The sequence below is a fragment of the Camelus bactrianus genome, chromosome 6 (genome assembly GCF_048773025.1).
Source record: "Camelus bactrianus isolate YW-2024 breed Bactrian camel chromosome 6, ASM4877302v1, whole genome shotgun sequence".
Taxonomy (NCBI): Eukaryota; Metazoa; Chordata; class Mammalia; order Artiodactyla; family Camelidae; genus Camelus; species Camelus bactrianus.
The window spans coordinates 41,937,456-41,953,166 of NC_133544.1; the positions used below are offsets into that span (position 1 = coordinate 41,937,456).

General features: G+C 43.7%; 1 protein-coding gene across 1 annotated transcript in view; it reads left to right on the forward strand.

Annotated features, from left to right (window-relative positions):
- NID2 (nidogen 2) overlaps positions 1 to 15,711 on the forward strand; it is a 60,941-nt gene that overhangs the window by 26,921 nt on the left and 18,309 nt on the right. The window contains exons 7-11 of the mRNA XM_074365531.1: positions 89 to 289; positions 1,730 to 1,960; positions 12,576 to 12,719; positions 13,379 to 13,507; positions 14,480 to 14,623. Coding sequence (XP_074221632.1) covers positions 89 to 289; positions 1,730 to 1,960; positions 12,576 to 12,719; positions 13,379 to 13,507; positions 14,480 to 14,623 — 849 coding nt within the window. The remainder of the gene's footprint in view (positions 1 to 88; positions 290 to 1,729; positions 1,961 to 12,575; positions 12,720 to 13,378; positions 13,508 to 14,479; positions 14,624 to 15,711) is intronic.

Here is a 15,711-nt window from a genome sequence, read left to right on the forward strand (position 1 = left end):
TGGGAAGGGGAAGTGTGCCCTGGTAGTTATTGCTGGAAGAGGCAAGACCTCTTTCCATCTCTGTGCTGGAACTTTTTTTCCTTTCCAGGTGCTACCTTTATCCATGACATGGAAGTTACCTTCTACCCAGGAGAGGAGAGGGTTCGAATCACTCAAACTGCCGAGGGACTGGACCCAGAGAACTATCTGAGCATTAAGACCAACATTCAAGGCCAGGTGCCCTACATCCCAGCGAATTTCACAGCCCACATTGCTCCCTACAGGGAGCTCTACCACTACTCAGACTCAGGTGCGTGCAGCTACTTCTCTCATCTGCACAGTGGGGATGGCACATGGCTCACAAGACAGGATTGTGTGAGTGACTGCGTGGGATGTCCTTCCAACTGTGTGTGGCATATAAAATGAGCTCAATATTGTTTCTGTTACTCTGATTATTATGTTAGTGTGAGAAAAGTGCTGGCTGCTGTACACAAGAGTATCAGTGTCCCTTCTCAATACTGTTATTATAACATAAAGTAACCTTGTCTGTGGGATGGGGAGGGATGGTATAATTATAGTTTTTAACTATCCTGCTCTCTGAGCCATGGAAAAATACTGATTATTGGAATTTATCCTTTAAAATTTTTTTTAAATTTATGTATATACATGTATATATGGTTTTTTTGTGGGGGAAGGTCATTAGGTCTATTTATTAGTTTTTTTTAATGGAGGTACTGGGGATTGAACCCATGACCACATGTATGGTAAGCATGCTCTCTACCACTGAGCTATACCCTCCCCCACTATTGGAATTTCTCCTTGTGTAACCTGTTTCACTATCCTTTGAAATCAGAGATGCTGCACCAGTGTTATAAAACTAATGCTAGTTTTGGAGTCAGAAGACAGAAATTCATATCATGGATGCATTTAAAATATGTGGGGAATAAGGTCACTTACATCTGAGGACCTATTTTTCTCATCTCTAGAATGAGAATGTTAATAACCTTATTACTGTCTGTCTACCTTACCTGGTTGATATGTGTAAAGTATGATGTGTTCTTTAAAAACCACCTGATCTTAGTCGCTGTCCCGCAGCACAGCGGTTTGATTTGTGTCGTGCCTTTGCTTCTCCTGCGATATGAGAGCCGGAAGCCGGGCACGGGATGCAGGGAAGAGGATGGGCATCGGAAAACTGGCCTGGCCTCCTGATTCCGCACTCAGATGGAGAGAAAAGACACCCCCACCCCACCAACTTCCTTTCTCTGACTTAAGTGCAAGGTGCTGGAAGGCATGCTCTCCGTGCACTGCAGAGGATGGACTGGTTGGAAACTTGGGATGTAGAGTCAGGCTGACTTGAGCTCTGCCATGTGCCAGCCTTGCGTGTTAGACTTAACTACTTCTTAACCTTTGTAAGGCTCTCCACACAAGTTACGGGCCCACCTCTCTGGCTGTGGTGAGGACAGAACGAGGCAGTGCCTACGGAGTGCTCAGCATGGCTGCAAGTAGACACATCTATTCTTTGCAAATTCTGGCATCAGTGATTGTACCTGCTCCGTGTCAGTGCCTTGGTTTTACATCCACTCGGGTTCTTGGGATTGCCTTGTAGGTTTCCCATATAAACTCAGGAACTTCCCAAGGGAACATGCTCCAGGAATTAAATGAAAGCTGTGCAGAGCAACTCACCCCATGTGAAAAACCTCTAGTTAATATTTTGTAATTTCCTAGTTTGACCGAATTGTGTCTATTGCAGTTGTGACCTCCACAAGCTCCAGAGACTACTCTCTCACGTTTGGTACCATCAACCAAACGCAGTCCTACCGTGTTCACCAGAACATCACGTACCAAACATGCAGGCATGCCCCCAGACGCTGGGCCGTCCCCACCACCCAGCAGCTGAACGTGGACCGGGTCTTTGCCTTGTACACGGATGAAGAAAAAGTGCTCAGATTCGCTGTGACCAATCAGATTGGCCCCGTTGAAGGTATGGTTTCCTTTTTTGTTATTGCTGGGCAAAAATTACATTGAACTTTCTTTCTTCATCCCTTTTGAGTGGCCTCAGAATGATTCATGTAGGTTACTAAGGTAAACTGAATGCCAGGCTCTATTAGGTGCTGGGTGTAAGGATGAATAAGGTAGGGTCCTGTCCTTGAGGTGGAGACAGAGGTAGAAATGGAACTTCTAGAACAGTGTTCCTGCCAAGCTCAGGAATAAAACATAATACTTATGCTCAGGAACAGAGCATAATACATGAGACTGGTTTGTAGCAACACCCAACTGCATGTGCCGATCTGCATCCATGATACACCTGTGAACAAGCTGGGGCCGAGGTGGGAGGGAGAATGATGCTGACAAATGTTTGTTATAATTGTGATAAGTGCAGGGTGCTGTGAGCCTAGATGGGAGGTTCAAGAAAGATATCCCTGAGGAAATAATATTTTAGCTAAAACTTAAAGGATGAGAAGGATTTCACCAAATTTTCACCAGTGCCTAGAAGAACAAAACAAGATAGAACTGCATGTATGAAAAAACCCAAATTAACATCACACTTAATGAGGGAAGACTGGATGCTTTCCCTCCAAGATCAGGAATAAGACAAGGATGTCATCTCTTGCAGCTTACCTTCAACATTGTGCTGGAAGTTGTAGGCAGGCAATTAGGCAAAAAAATGAATTACAGGCATCTAGCTTGGAAGGGAAGAGGTAAAATTATCTCTTTTTCTATGACATGATCTTACTGGTAGAAAGACTAAGAAATTTATTTTAAAAACTATTAGAACTAATAAACAAGTTCAGTAAGGTTGCAGGATATGAAATCAATATATAAAAATCAATCATATTTTTTAATAGTAGCAATGAGCAAACTGAAAAGAAAATTAAGAAACAATTCCATTTCAAAAAGAATAAAGTAGGAATAAATTTTTAAGAAGTGTGATACTTTTACATTGAAACCTATAAATGTTTTTGAAAAAAAGGAAGGCCTAAATAAAAACTATTCTGTGTTGATGGATTGGAAAATTATTAATATTAAGATGTCAGTGATTCATAAATTGACCTATGAATTCAACACAATCCTATCAGCTGGTTTTTTTTTTTTTTTTGAAGAAAACCTGATGCTAAAATTCATGTGAAAATGTAAGGAACTCAGAATAGCCAAGACAATTTGAAAAAAGAACAAAGTTGGACTAACCATACTTCTGATTTCAAAACTTGAGTAATCAATACAGTATGGTCCTTGAATAAGGACAGACATACTGATCAATGGGAATAGAAGTGAGAATACAGAAATAATCACTCATGTTTACGGTCGATTGTTTTCTGACGGGGTGCCGAAACAACTGAATGAGAAGAAAGTAGTCTTTTTGACAAATGGTTCTGGGACAACTGTGGATATCCACAGGACAAGAGAGAAAAATAAAAGATGTCCAAATTGGAAGGGAAGAGGTAAAACTGTCACTATTTACAGGTAACAGATACTAGTATAGAAAACCCTAAAGTCTCCACCAAAAAACTATTAGGACCTATAAATGAATTTAGTAAAGTTGTAGGATACAAGATTAACATACACAAATCTGTTGCTTTTCTATACACTAATGAACTTCAGAAAGAGAAAGCAAGAAAACAATCCCATTTGAAAAAATAATATACCCAGGAGTAAACTTAACCAAAGAGGTGGAAGGACCTATGCTTTAAAATCTGTGAGACGTTTATGAAAGCAATTGAAGGTGATACAAAGAAATGGAAAGACATGCATGTTCATAAATTGGAAGTATTAGTCTTGTTATGGTTTGATGACTAGAGAAGGTCCTTTAACATTTGTTGTAAAGCTGGTTCGGTGGTGCTGAAATCTTTTAGCTTTTGTTTTTCTATGAAGCTTTTGATTTCTCCAAGTCTGAACCAGAGCCTTGCTGGATAGAGGATTCTGGTTGTAGGTTTTTCCCTTTCATCACTTTAAATATGTCACGCCCCTCCCTTCTGGCCTGTAGAGTTTCTGCTGAAAAATCAGCTGATAACCTTATGGCAGTTCCCTTGTATGTTGTTTGTTGCTTTTCTCTTGCTAATTTTAATATTTTCTCCTTATCCTTAATTGTTGTCAATTTGATGACTATGTGCCTTGGTGTGTTCCTCTTTGGGTTGATTCTGTGTGGGACTCTCTGCGCTTCCAGGACTTGGGTGACTGTTTCCTTTCCAAAGTTGGGGAAGGTTTTGGTTACTCTCTCTCCAGAGATTTTCTCAGGTCCTATCTCTCTCTCTTCTCTTTCTGGGACCCCTGTAATGCAAATATTAAAGCACTTCATGTTGTCCCAGAGTTCTCTTTAAACTATCCTCATTCCCTTTTTTTCTCTTTTTTCTGTTCTGAAGTAGTGATTTCCACTAATCTGTCTTCTAGCTCACTGATCCACTCTTCTGCCTCATTTAGTCTATTCTTGGTTCCTTCTAGTGTATTGTTTATTTCAGTGATTTTATTCTTCAACTCTGTTTGAGTATTCTTTATATTTTCCAACTCTTTGCTAAAAACTTCACTCTGCATCTATACTCCTCTTGAGTTCTCTGAACATCTTGGCCTTCATTACTTTAAACTCTTTCTCAGATAAGTTACCTATCTCCTTGTCACTTACTTCTTCTTCTGGGATTTTACGTTGTGCCTTGGCCTGGGAGATATTCCTTTGCCACCTCATATCATCTATCTTTCTATGTGTTTGTGGGTTCCTTCCACAGGCTTTGGGATTATCATTTTCGTATTTCTAGTATCTGCCCCTGGTGGATGAGGCTGGACTAGAGGCTTATGCAGGGTTCCTGGCAGGAGGAGCCAGTGCCTGCCCACTGCTGGGTGAAGCTTGGTCCTGGACCTCTGGTGGGTAGGGCTGTGTCTAGAGGCCTTTGTGGCTTAGGAGGTCTGCTGATGGGTGGGGCTGTGCTCCCACCCTGTATGTTGTTTGGCCAGAGGCTTCCCTACAGGCTGTTGGGTGGGGCTTGGTCTTGGTGCTAATGATCCAATCAAGACGTCAGCCTCTAGGAAAGCTCATGTAGACGAACACTTGTGGAATGTCCGCCACCAGCTTTTATGTCCCGTGAGTGGGCTGCAGACATCCTGCATGTCCCCAGGAGACCCTCCAAATCCAGAAGGCAGGTCTGGCCCATGTTCCTATGAAACCACTGCCTCTGCCCTTGGACCTGATGCACGTGAGTCTCTGTGTAGGCTTCTCAAGCAAATGGAAGGGGGAGGGTATAGCTCAGTGGTAGAGCACATGCTTAGCATGCGTGAGGTCCTGAGTTCAATCCCCAGTACCTCTATTAAAAAATAAATCAACCTAATTATCTCCCCCACCTCGAAAAAATAAAACAGTTGCTCAAGTGAATGGACTCTCCATTTCCCTCAGTCCCGTGAGGCTCCCAGAGCCAAGCCTCCCTGGTCTTCAAAACCAGATGTCCTGAGGTCTCCTCTTCCCAATGCCGGGACCCGAGCTGGGGAGCCTGACGTGGGGCTTGGAGCTCTCACTCCTGTGGGAGGGCCTCTGCGACTTAACAAATCTTCAGCTTGTGGGTTGCCCACCCCAGGGGTTTGGGGCCCAATTGTATCACGAGCATGTGCCTCCTACCATCCTGCTGTGGTTCCCCCTTTATATTTCCAGTTGCAGAAGATCTTTTTAGCTAGGTTCCAGTCTGTCTTTGATGGTTGTTTAGCATTCAGTTGTGGTTTCGTTGTAGGAGAGACAAGCTCGTGGTCCTACCTCTCCACTGTCTTGACCGGAACTCTCGGAAGTATTAATATTGTTAAAATGTCATACTACCCAAAATAACCTACAGATTTAATGCAGTCCCTACAAGGATATACTGTACAGCACAAGGAATATAGCCAATATCTTATAATAACTTTAAATGGAGTATAATCTATAAAAATGACTCATTTTGATGTACATTTGAAACTTATATGTTCTAAGTCAACTGTATTTCAATTGACAAAAATGAAATTGCATAAGCAAATATAAAAGCATTTTGCCTAATGTAAAACATTATAAAATATTAAAGTATTATTCAAAGAAAGTTATTTCTGGAAAAACAGGAGGGTCAGTAAAATGGAATAATACTCAAAGAAAAAGAATGAAGATGGACCTTTACTTCATACCATATAAAAATTTAACTGAGAATGGGTCAAAGACCTTACGTAATTAAATTAAAATCTTAGAAAAAACATAGGGGTGAACTGTGATCCTGAATTTGGCAGTGGTTTCTGAGATATGCTCAAAGTACAAGCAACAGAAGAAAAAAAATAAATAAATGAGATGTTGTCAAAAGTAAAAACTTTTGTGCTTCAGAAGACATCAACCTACATACAGAATGGGAGAAAGTATTTGCAAATCATGTTTAGAGATGTATTAGGAATATATGAAGAGCTCTTACAGCTGAATAATAAGACAAATAATTAAAAATAGGCAAAAAAAAAAATTTCTCCAAAGATGGCATTCAATGAACCCATGAAAAGATGCTCAATATCATTAATCACCAGGGAAGTACAAAACTCAAAACCATAATGAGATACTACTTTGCATGTGGATGGCTTATAATAAAAAAAAAAACCGATAATAACACATGTTGGTGAGGATGTGGAGAAACTGAAACCCTCACACATCGCTGGTATGAGTGTACAATGGTGTAGCTACTGTGGAAAACAGCGGTTACTCAAAAAGCTAAACACATAGTTACTGTTTGACTGAGTAAACTGTACTCCTGCCTACATACCCAAGAGAAATAAAAGCTTATGAAAACTTCATAATAGCCAATAGGTGGAAACAACCCAAATGTCCATCAATTGGTGAATAGGTTTTTAAAACGTCATATATCCATATGATGGAAGACTATTAAAACATAAAAAGGAATGTTACACTATGCATGAGCTTTGAAAGCATTATGCTAAGTGCAGATAACTAGTCATGAAGGACAGCATATTGCGTGATTCTGTTTTGTCCAGAGCAGGCAAATCCACAGAGACAAAGCAGATTAGTGGTTGCCTAGGTTGGAGGTATAATAGTGGGGTAGGGAGTTGATAGTTAAAAAGTACAAGGTTTCTTTGGGGGGGATTAAAATGTTCTAAAATTGATTGTGGTTTATAGTTACAGAGCTCTGCTAATTTATTTTTAAAAAAACATTTAATTGTGCACTTGGTTTTTCCTTTTTCTCCATTTCCATTTGCATGGAATGTGCACTTTAGATGGGTGAATTATATGGTATGTGAATTATATCTTAATTGAAAAAAACAGTTGTGGGGGAAAAAACCCAAACCTCTAAAGCAGTGGTTCGCATACTTCACTCGTCATTAGCCTCACCTATGAAGCTAGATAAACATGACGATAAAAACGTTCGAGATCTATCAAGGCACCACAGGGCATGTTACTAAGTGAAAGAAGCCAGTCTGAAAAGGCTTCACACTGTGCAATTCGAGACCTTCTAGAAAAGGTAAAACAATAGAGACAGTATGTAGATCAGCGGTTGCCAGGGGGTCAGGGGGAGGGAGAAGAGGGCAGAGCACAGGGATTTTTAGAGCAGAGCAACTATTGTGTATGATACTGTCATGGTGGACACGCGTCATTATGTAGTTGCCAAGCCCTACAGAACTGGACAGCGCAGCGTGTAGCCCAGTGTAAACCATGGGCTGTAGTTGGTAATAACACATCAGTGTTGGTCCGTCAGTCACAACAGATGTGCCACACTAGTGTGTGATGTTAATAACAGAAGGAACCACGCAAACCGGGGGAGGGGGGACTATGGGAACTACTTTTTTGCTGAATTTTTTTTTTTGCAAATCTGAAATTGTTTTAAAGTCTATTAATTAAAAAAAAAAAAAAGTTCTAGGCAAGCCAGAGGATGAGCCTGGGAAGTAAGGGTACTCTCCAGGTGGGAAATGACCTTGTCAGATCAAGGGGACATTTTAATTCTGAAAACCAGTAGGTAGTTTTCCCTTAGAAGGCAAGAGGCACAAGAGGAGAAAGAATGTTCTTTCAGCTCCATGTCGATACTGCTGAGCCCGGAATCCGTGCCTCTGAGCGGTGCTTCCTTGACTCATGCCCCGGGGCTTTACCACCGGCGGCGCTGAGGGCTCCATGTGCAAGTGTCACTTTAGTGTTGTGGTAATGGGAGATTAAGGTAAGAGGCTAGGATGTAGAGGTGGCTTGAAGTGAGAATCCTCAGTTTGTTGGATTGGTTGGTTATTTTGGTTTTAGGAAACTTGGTTGGAAGCGTAGCCACTGACTGTCCAAAGATGGGATTATAAGGTAATGAATTACTAGTATGAAAATGTCAATTGATTTTATAGAAACATGTATCTCAGGAGGGAAAGGACTGTTGTTGCCCATTTCCCAAGGACAGATGTAAATAAAAACAATGGGGGAAAACTGCCTTCACCTTTGAATGTCCAGTTCCGCTCTTCACTGAGTCTAGGCGTCTGATCTGTAAGAAGTGTAATTAGTGGGAGAACCTACCAGGCCACAGAGTCCCCTTCAGATTCTGGAATCATTTAAGGAAAAGACAGATCCCTGGGTGTGCTTGTCCTGGAGGTACGCTAAAGGGGAACAGCCAAGGCCCAGAAGGCCAGCAAACTGGCAGGTACCGAGCCGCTAATTTGTCCTTGAAATTACATGATTTTTCCTTTCTACTCAGGTCAAATAATAATAATTAATAATATTATTATTCTAGCAGTAGTAGCAAAGGACAGTTCACTTAATGCCAAGCACTGTTCTGAGTACCTTGCATGAATGAAGCCGTTTAATCCCCTCAACAGTCCTACCCAGTAAGGGATAATTATCACCCTTTTACAGAGGCTGAGGTGCAGACATGAAGCAAGCTGCCTGGTCACAGCTAGAAAGGGGTGAGCTGGGACTCAAACCCAAGCCCGGCTGCAGAGCCCCCTCTCGCCCTGCCCATGGCCTTGCTCCTCCGTGGGGACTCCCCAGACCTCGGGACCACCTTGACATGCAGACCAGATGTTGAGAGGGGGAATGTGTGTGTTACCCTTTGTGTTTCATCCCCCCTACAGAAGACAGGAATACTGTCCACTCTGCCTGAATGGGAGGAAAATGAGGATGAAAGAAGAAAATAACAACAAAAAAGAGAAAAGTACAACCTGCTTTCTTTCTCTCCACAGTATCTTGAGACTTCCGCTCTTTCCAGAGGAAGCAATGGTCCGGTTGGGACGTGGGTCTGGTTAGGATGGGTGAGACAACACAGCTGCCCTGCCCGATGAGGGCGCTCCAGGGTCTCAGGTTCAGGAGGTAGTCTTCGCAGTGAGCACTGGGAGCCTGTGGCCCCACCCCTCCCCAGCCACCACCAGCCCCTCCCCAGCCACCAGCCCCTCCGCCTCCCCAAGTGTTGGGGCTTCCAGTGTGGGTTGGCTAGTGTTTGTAGGGTCACAGAGCAAGACCCAGGATTGCTTACTGCTCTTGCTTCCACTTCAGGACTCAACTCGCTGGTTAGGAGAGTTTGGGCAGAAGGCCATGCATTCAAGCCAATGGGGACTGTTCCTTTAAGGAAAACCACTCTTCCCCTGTGGATTAAATGAGTAAATTAGTTCCAGATCCTCTGTCAGAGTCACTGTTCAGGAGGGTGAGGGTGAAACAGAAAATGTCTTAAGAAGGATACAGCTATTCTTTACTTACTATAATAGGAGAAAAGCTCACTAGCCATAGAGAATGAATAGCCAAACTATTTTAGAAATGTATTTTTAAAATAGTGTTTTTGGAAACCGAATTCTGAGCACAGGGCCTCATGTGCAGAAGGAGCTATACTCTTGGTTTAAAGCTCTGCTGTCACTGTCTTGAAACTCTGAATAATTTGTGAACAGAGCTCCACATTTTCCTTTCACACTGGGCTCTGCAAGTTATGTGGCCATGCTGTCAGTGAAGTCTATTTTAAGTCAGAATTATGTAAAGTATGTACATTTCCCCCTCAATTACTGGTAGGCTAGGTACCCTGTCTAAGTTTGCAAATCACTATTTGTGCTTTTTGCTTTTTTCTTTTAATGCCTCCTGGGGTGGTGAGATCCTGACATTATGTGTAACTCCCTAATCTCCTGGGATGTGCCACAGTGAGATTTTGATGCTGGAAAGTACTGAACAAGAAGGCTAGGCGTTTGAATTTATAAACTAGAACATTTCAGAGCTCACTTCCGCCTTTGGCTGGGTAGGCCAGGCATTTGGTACAAAATCTTCTCCTAAAATGGAGAGGGGGACATTCAGGTACTTGTCTCTCATGGCGCCTTGAGTGAGGATGCGACCCTGTTGTTCTGAAGGGCAGCACACACCAGGGACTGACTCGGGACCTTGGTCAGTGCTGTCAAGTTGACCCCGCAGCCACAACCCCAGTGCTGTGCTTCCGTCCCATCTGGCAAGAGCCCCAGAAGGGAGGGACGGGGGACATGCAAGGATGTCCCCAGGGTTTGGGGAGTGAGGCCTGTGCTGGCGGACTTAAGTTCATCAGGTTTAGAAATGCTTGGAGCCACTGTCGGTCCTGTTTTCTTAAGAATATTCTGTCACTCTAGCTAATACCACTGAGGTGAACTGAGCATAAACCCATGGCCCTTGCTATTTTCAGGCCACAATGTGGGAATCAATGAGAGAATATTCCATGGCAGGGCCACACATGGTATTTCTTATAACATGATGGTAGGAGTTTACCAGAAAGCAAATGTGACCCGTCAGGGACTCAGCCAAACATCCGCATTCACAGCCGCCTAATAGGGAAAATGGGAAGAGGGCTAACGTGGGCGGGGGGCTAGCACGGGGAGGTGGCCGGGCAGCCTAAGGACGGGCGCAATCCGTTTATGAGGCAGGTGACAGCAGCAGGCACTTGGGTCTAGACTAGGAGTTACTTTGGGCGAGGCTCTCCCATGTGAGGTTGGGGGTGGGAGACGTGGGTGAGCTGGAGTGAGATGGGAGGGCACCCAGGAGGAGGTGGTACCACCAGCCTGTGTCTCTGGATGCTGCACTGCTGGTTTCTGGGGCAGTGAGAGAACTGTGGAGAGTAAGGTAGGACTTGTGTCTGCCTGTCGAGACAGACTCAGGCACAGAAGTCAAGTTATCGTGACTTAGATGGAGCCCCGGCAGCGGCAGGGATGGCTTGATGTAAAGGCCGGAAGGTTTGGGTGAGGCTCATGGAATCTTTTGAACCTAAGATCAGAATGAATTCTGGGGACTGAGACAAAACTAAAACCTCAAGTGAGGATGAACACGCTCCGCTGAGAAAGAGGGAACACAGTCACTGAGGACTCACCTTTCACATATATTGCATTGAGTTTTTACATTTTTCTTCAGCAGTTCTGGCAGACATAAGCATTACTTTTTTACTCTCATTTTGCACCTGAGGAATCAGAAGTAAATGGAAGTGCCCAAAGTTAATGGATTCATCCTGTCTGGGCAACCGGGGCTCTCTCCAACACCACCGTCTCTGTGCTCTTGGCTTAGATTAGATGACTTTGTGAAGTTCCTTTGGTGCTAATTGTAGCAAAATGGTGGAAAGCATGGATGGGCTCTGGAGTCAGACTGCCCGGCTTTTTAACCTATCCACCACTTCTGACTGTGTGACCTTGGGCAGGTTACTTGGCCTCTCTGTGCTGTGGTAAAATGAAGATGATGATAATACCTTCTTCACAGAATAGTCACGAGAATTTAAAGGGATGATATACGTAAAGGGTTTAGAACAGTGCCCGGCACGTAAGTGCTTAGTAAGCATTACCGTTACACTTTGTCTAGAAATAGAGCTCTTCAGGGAAGATTTCAGATGTTAATAGTCATCACTACCTAGTGGATGGCAAGGTTAATCCTAAAGAGCAAATACTGCAAGTCATTCCTGTTTGGTTTTGTAAATCTTTTTTAAAAAGCAAGATTTTCTCATTAATTGAATTTTGACCCATAAAATAGCTCACTTAGTGAGAGACTGCCCAATTTAGAGGCAGGAATTTGGGTATGAGTCTTTGCTGTACCACTTCCTGGCTTTGTGAGTTTGGGCAGTTTTTCCAAGGTCTCTCAGTATTTTCCTCTGTCTGTGAAAATTACCGATAAAAAGGATGGCAGCCTGCCTCACAGAATCATACTGAGAATCACACAAGGTGATAGAACGAATGCACTTTAAAGTGAAAGGATGCCACGTGTTGGATATTTTTGTTTCCTGGACCCAAGCCCACTGTAAGCAAGAAAAGGTTAGCTGTCCATATAGAGTAGGCAAGGGGAAGCCATTCTGGAATTTAAAACTGTGACGCAGATAATCCACCCTCATGTTGGATATTAATAATTTAGTACGGTTGCCAGGTGGGCCCCCAACACAGACCAGTACACAGTCTGTTCCAAGGACTCGCCAGTCTTCTTCCTTCTGTCCCGTCCTCTTCACAACAGCCAGATTGTTTTGGTTTTTTTTTAAGTATAGTTGATTTACAACGTTGTGTTGGTTTCTGGTGTACAGAATAGTGATTCAGTTACACATTTTCTTTTTCATATTTATCGTTATATGTTATTACGAGCTATTGAATGTAGTTCCCTGTGCTGTACAGTAGGACCTTGTTGTTTATACACAGTAGTTAGTGCTTTTTAAAAAATTTCCTCTCTGCCCACACAGGGGACTCAGAGCCCGCCCCAGTGAATCCTTGCTATGACGGGAGCCACACATGTGCCACCACAGCTCGGTGCCATCCGGCGACAGGCGTAGACTACACCTGTGAGTGTGCACCTGGGTACCAGGGAGATGGACGGAGTTGCATGGGTAAGAGCCACATGCCCCGTGTTCCTTCATGGAGTTGTCCAGTGTTACATGGAGGGAAGACAAGTGTCTGTCGTCTTTGTGATCTCCATAGATCAATGAGTTCAGCAGCTATTCATCTAAATCGTTATTTAAAAACTAAGCATATCCTGCTTTAAGAGGGTAGTTTGGAGGCGGGTATTCGGGGCTGAGACTCTGAAAGCATCTATTGTAATCCCTGGATATTTTGCATTCTGAAATGTGGTCATTTTAAGCCTGTATCAAGCGCAGTTTACATTTTAAAAAGTACACTATTTATCCTTAGATTTCAGACATTTCTTTCACCTCTTATATCCCAAAAAGCAGTAGTAGAAATTTCTATACCATTTTAAAAAGAAAATGGTTACCGTGTGTTTTTCTTCTAAATGTTCAGAATATTTTTAATGTTTAAAGAATTCTCAGAATATTTGTTTAAAACATATCTCCTGGGGCTCGTACTTGAATGGCTTGGAATAAATGTTTATTTTTATGACGACATAAATCCACATCTGGTGCTTAGGCTGCATTTCCATGCCTGTTTAGTCCCACTGAAACCTCGTAGGGGTGAGAAGTCATGGAGTTTGCAGACCCTCCACTTGTGGGACTCTTGATTTAAGCAGCACTTTGTTCTTGTTTCCCTTTAGATGTGAATGAATGTGCAGCCGGCTTCCATCGCTGCGGCCCCAACTCCGTGTGTGTCAACTTGCTCGGGAGCTACAGGTGCGAGTGCCGGAGCGGTTACGAGTTCGCAGACGACCGGCACACCTGCGTCTGTGAGTCCAACACCAGGCCTCTTTTTGGCCAAAGTCTTGCTGAACCTTATTCTTTGACTCACTACTGTTTCCACTTCTGTACAGGAGCTCTGCTGCAGGGTTTTCTAGAAAATAGATAATTTACATGGAAATAACCCAAAGCTCTGGCTCAGTTCAGCCCTGTTTGTTGGGGTTTTGTTTTTGCTTTGGGTTTTGTTGTTGTGTTATTGTGTTATTGTTCTTCTCTAAATACACATTTATGGTGTAAGTTATTGAAGGATGTTCAACTCAGTTGGGATTGCTGTGTATCTTAGTGTTTATTTAGCCCAGTTGTGTAACAAGACTATGAACCTCTAATAACAACAGCTCTAGATAAAGGTCAAGTATTTCTCAAATTAGATCGAAGTGGATTTGTAATTCAAAGATGTTTGTCCTACTCAACTGATAAAAGAGCTCCATCTAAGCTCCCTTTTCTAGAGTTCCAAAAAAAATACTTTTGATCTATAAGTGGATCCAAAGAACTAGAATTCCAAATTCATCCCATTGTTAGAGCTGGTTGGTATTAGAGAAAACACACTTTTCAATTCAGTGAGATGAAAAAGTCGCAGCGATCACAGAGACTGTGTGTGTACGTATGTACATGCAGGCGTGCAGAGCTGCAGTGCTCTGGGGAGTTAGAAACTTTAACCAAGGAATGTCTTGATAGCTGGTCTTCATGCCTAGTGTGGTAACCACAAAGCAAGACTAGCACTTCTCAAATTGTCATGTGCACACAGACTACCCAGGGAATTTTGTTAAAATGCTGATTCTGATTCATTGGCTCTGGGCCGGGGCCTGAGAACCTGCATTCCTTATAAGCCCCCAGCTGTCCCGATGCTGTTGATGTGCAGATCTGTCGCACTGTGAAGTGCAGATCTGTCGCACTGTGAAGTGCAAGGCTCACCCATTCTCAGGCCAGAACTCTGGGACAACCTTGCCTTCCTCTCTTTTCAGTGATCGCCCCACCTCCCAACCCCTGTGAGGATGGCAGTCATAACTGTGCTCCTGCCGGCCGGGCCCGGTGCATTCATCACGGAGGCGGCTCGTTCAGCTGCGCCTGCCTGCCCGGGTACACCGGCGATGGGCACCAGTGCACCGGTGAGTACTTGCGGTCGGCTTCCACCACTCTGAAAGTTGCCTCTGATGCACATCCCCATGTAGCCGGGACCACTCTGAAACCTCTCCCTTCCTTTTACTCGCACCGCCTTGGAACTGCCAGAAGAGAAAGACAAGGTGTCCTTTGGGTCAGAGAGGCCAAGGGTGACTTGCCTTGGGCGAGATCGTTGAGCATATATGGTTGTCCTTGGCGGAGACGTGCCTGGAGCCCTGGGAGCCCCTGTCGGCTTGTAACTTTCTGTTCTTGGAGCTAAAGTCATATATTCTCCTGGGAGGAAGTCTCCATCCTTCAGTCTCTTTGCTAATGGCTTACTTCAGCCCTTGGAGGTCATGCCTAATTTCTAGTTGCTGTTCCCTTGCTTGAAGTGGTGTTTTGAGCCATCTCTAAACACATACAGCTCTTTCTCTGTAACTTACTCCCTCCCCTCTCTCCCTGGACAGGATACCTAGTGCATACCTAAGGACTCAAAACTTTTCTCTCAGAAATCTAGCTACCATCAAGACTTTATACATTGTTTTATAAAATCACTAAACCAGAACGCGGGACTAACACTGTCAACATTGAACTTAGAAATGTGTGAGGTTGTCACTGCAACACTAGGCTTAACACTGAGTATAAATGTTCCTGAAAGTGAAGTAGTAGTACTTCAATGTAGAGATTATTCAGTAAGTCTACATAATCCACTAACAGCTTTCAAAACATACCCAGTGACACGTGACTGAGTTGAAATTCAGTTTCACGTTGTCTGTCAGTAATACACACAAATTATGGTAAAATGAGACACTGGGGATGAGAAGAGGGTGGGGTAAGGGTTTGGCATGGAAAGGGGTCAGTTTTAGGAATGTAAACCTAAAACACAGGCGTTCCCCCACTCCTCAAGTCGCTGCTTGTATCTGCTCCCCACCCCCGGACCCCGGGACCCGCTGAGCTGATTTGCTGAGAACAGCATGTGACTCCCGAGAGCAAAGAGCACGGCCCCGCCCTCCTGGCCAGGTGTGTGGTGCTCTCCCTCCTCCCCTTTCGCTCTGGGTTCAGCAGGACAGGCCGAGTGGGCCAGCAGCCTGAAAAC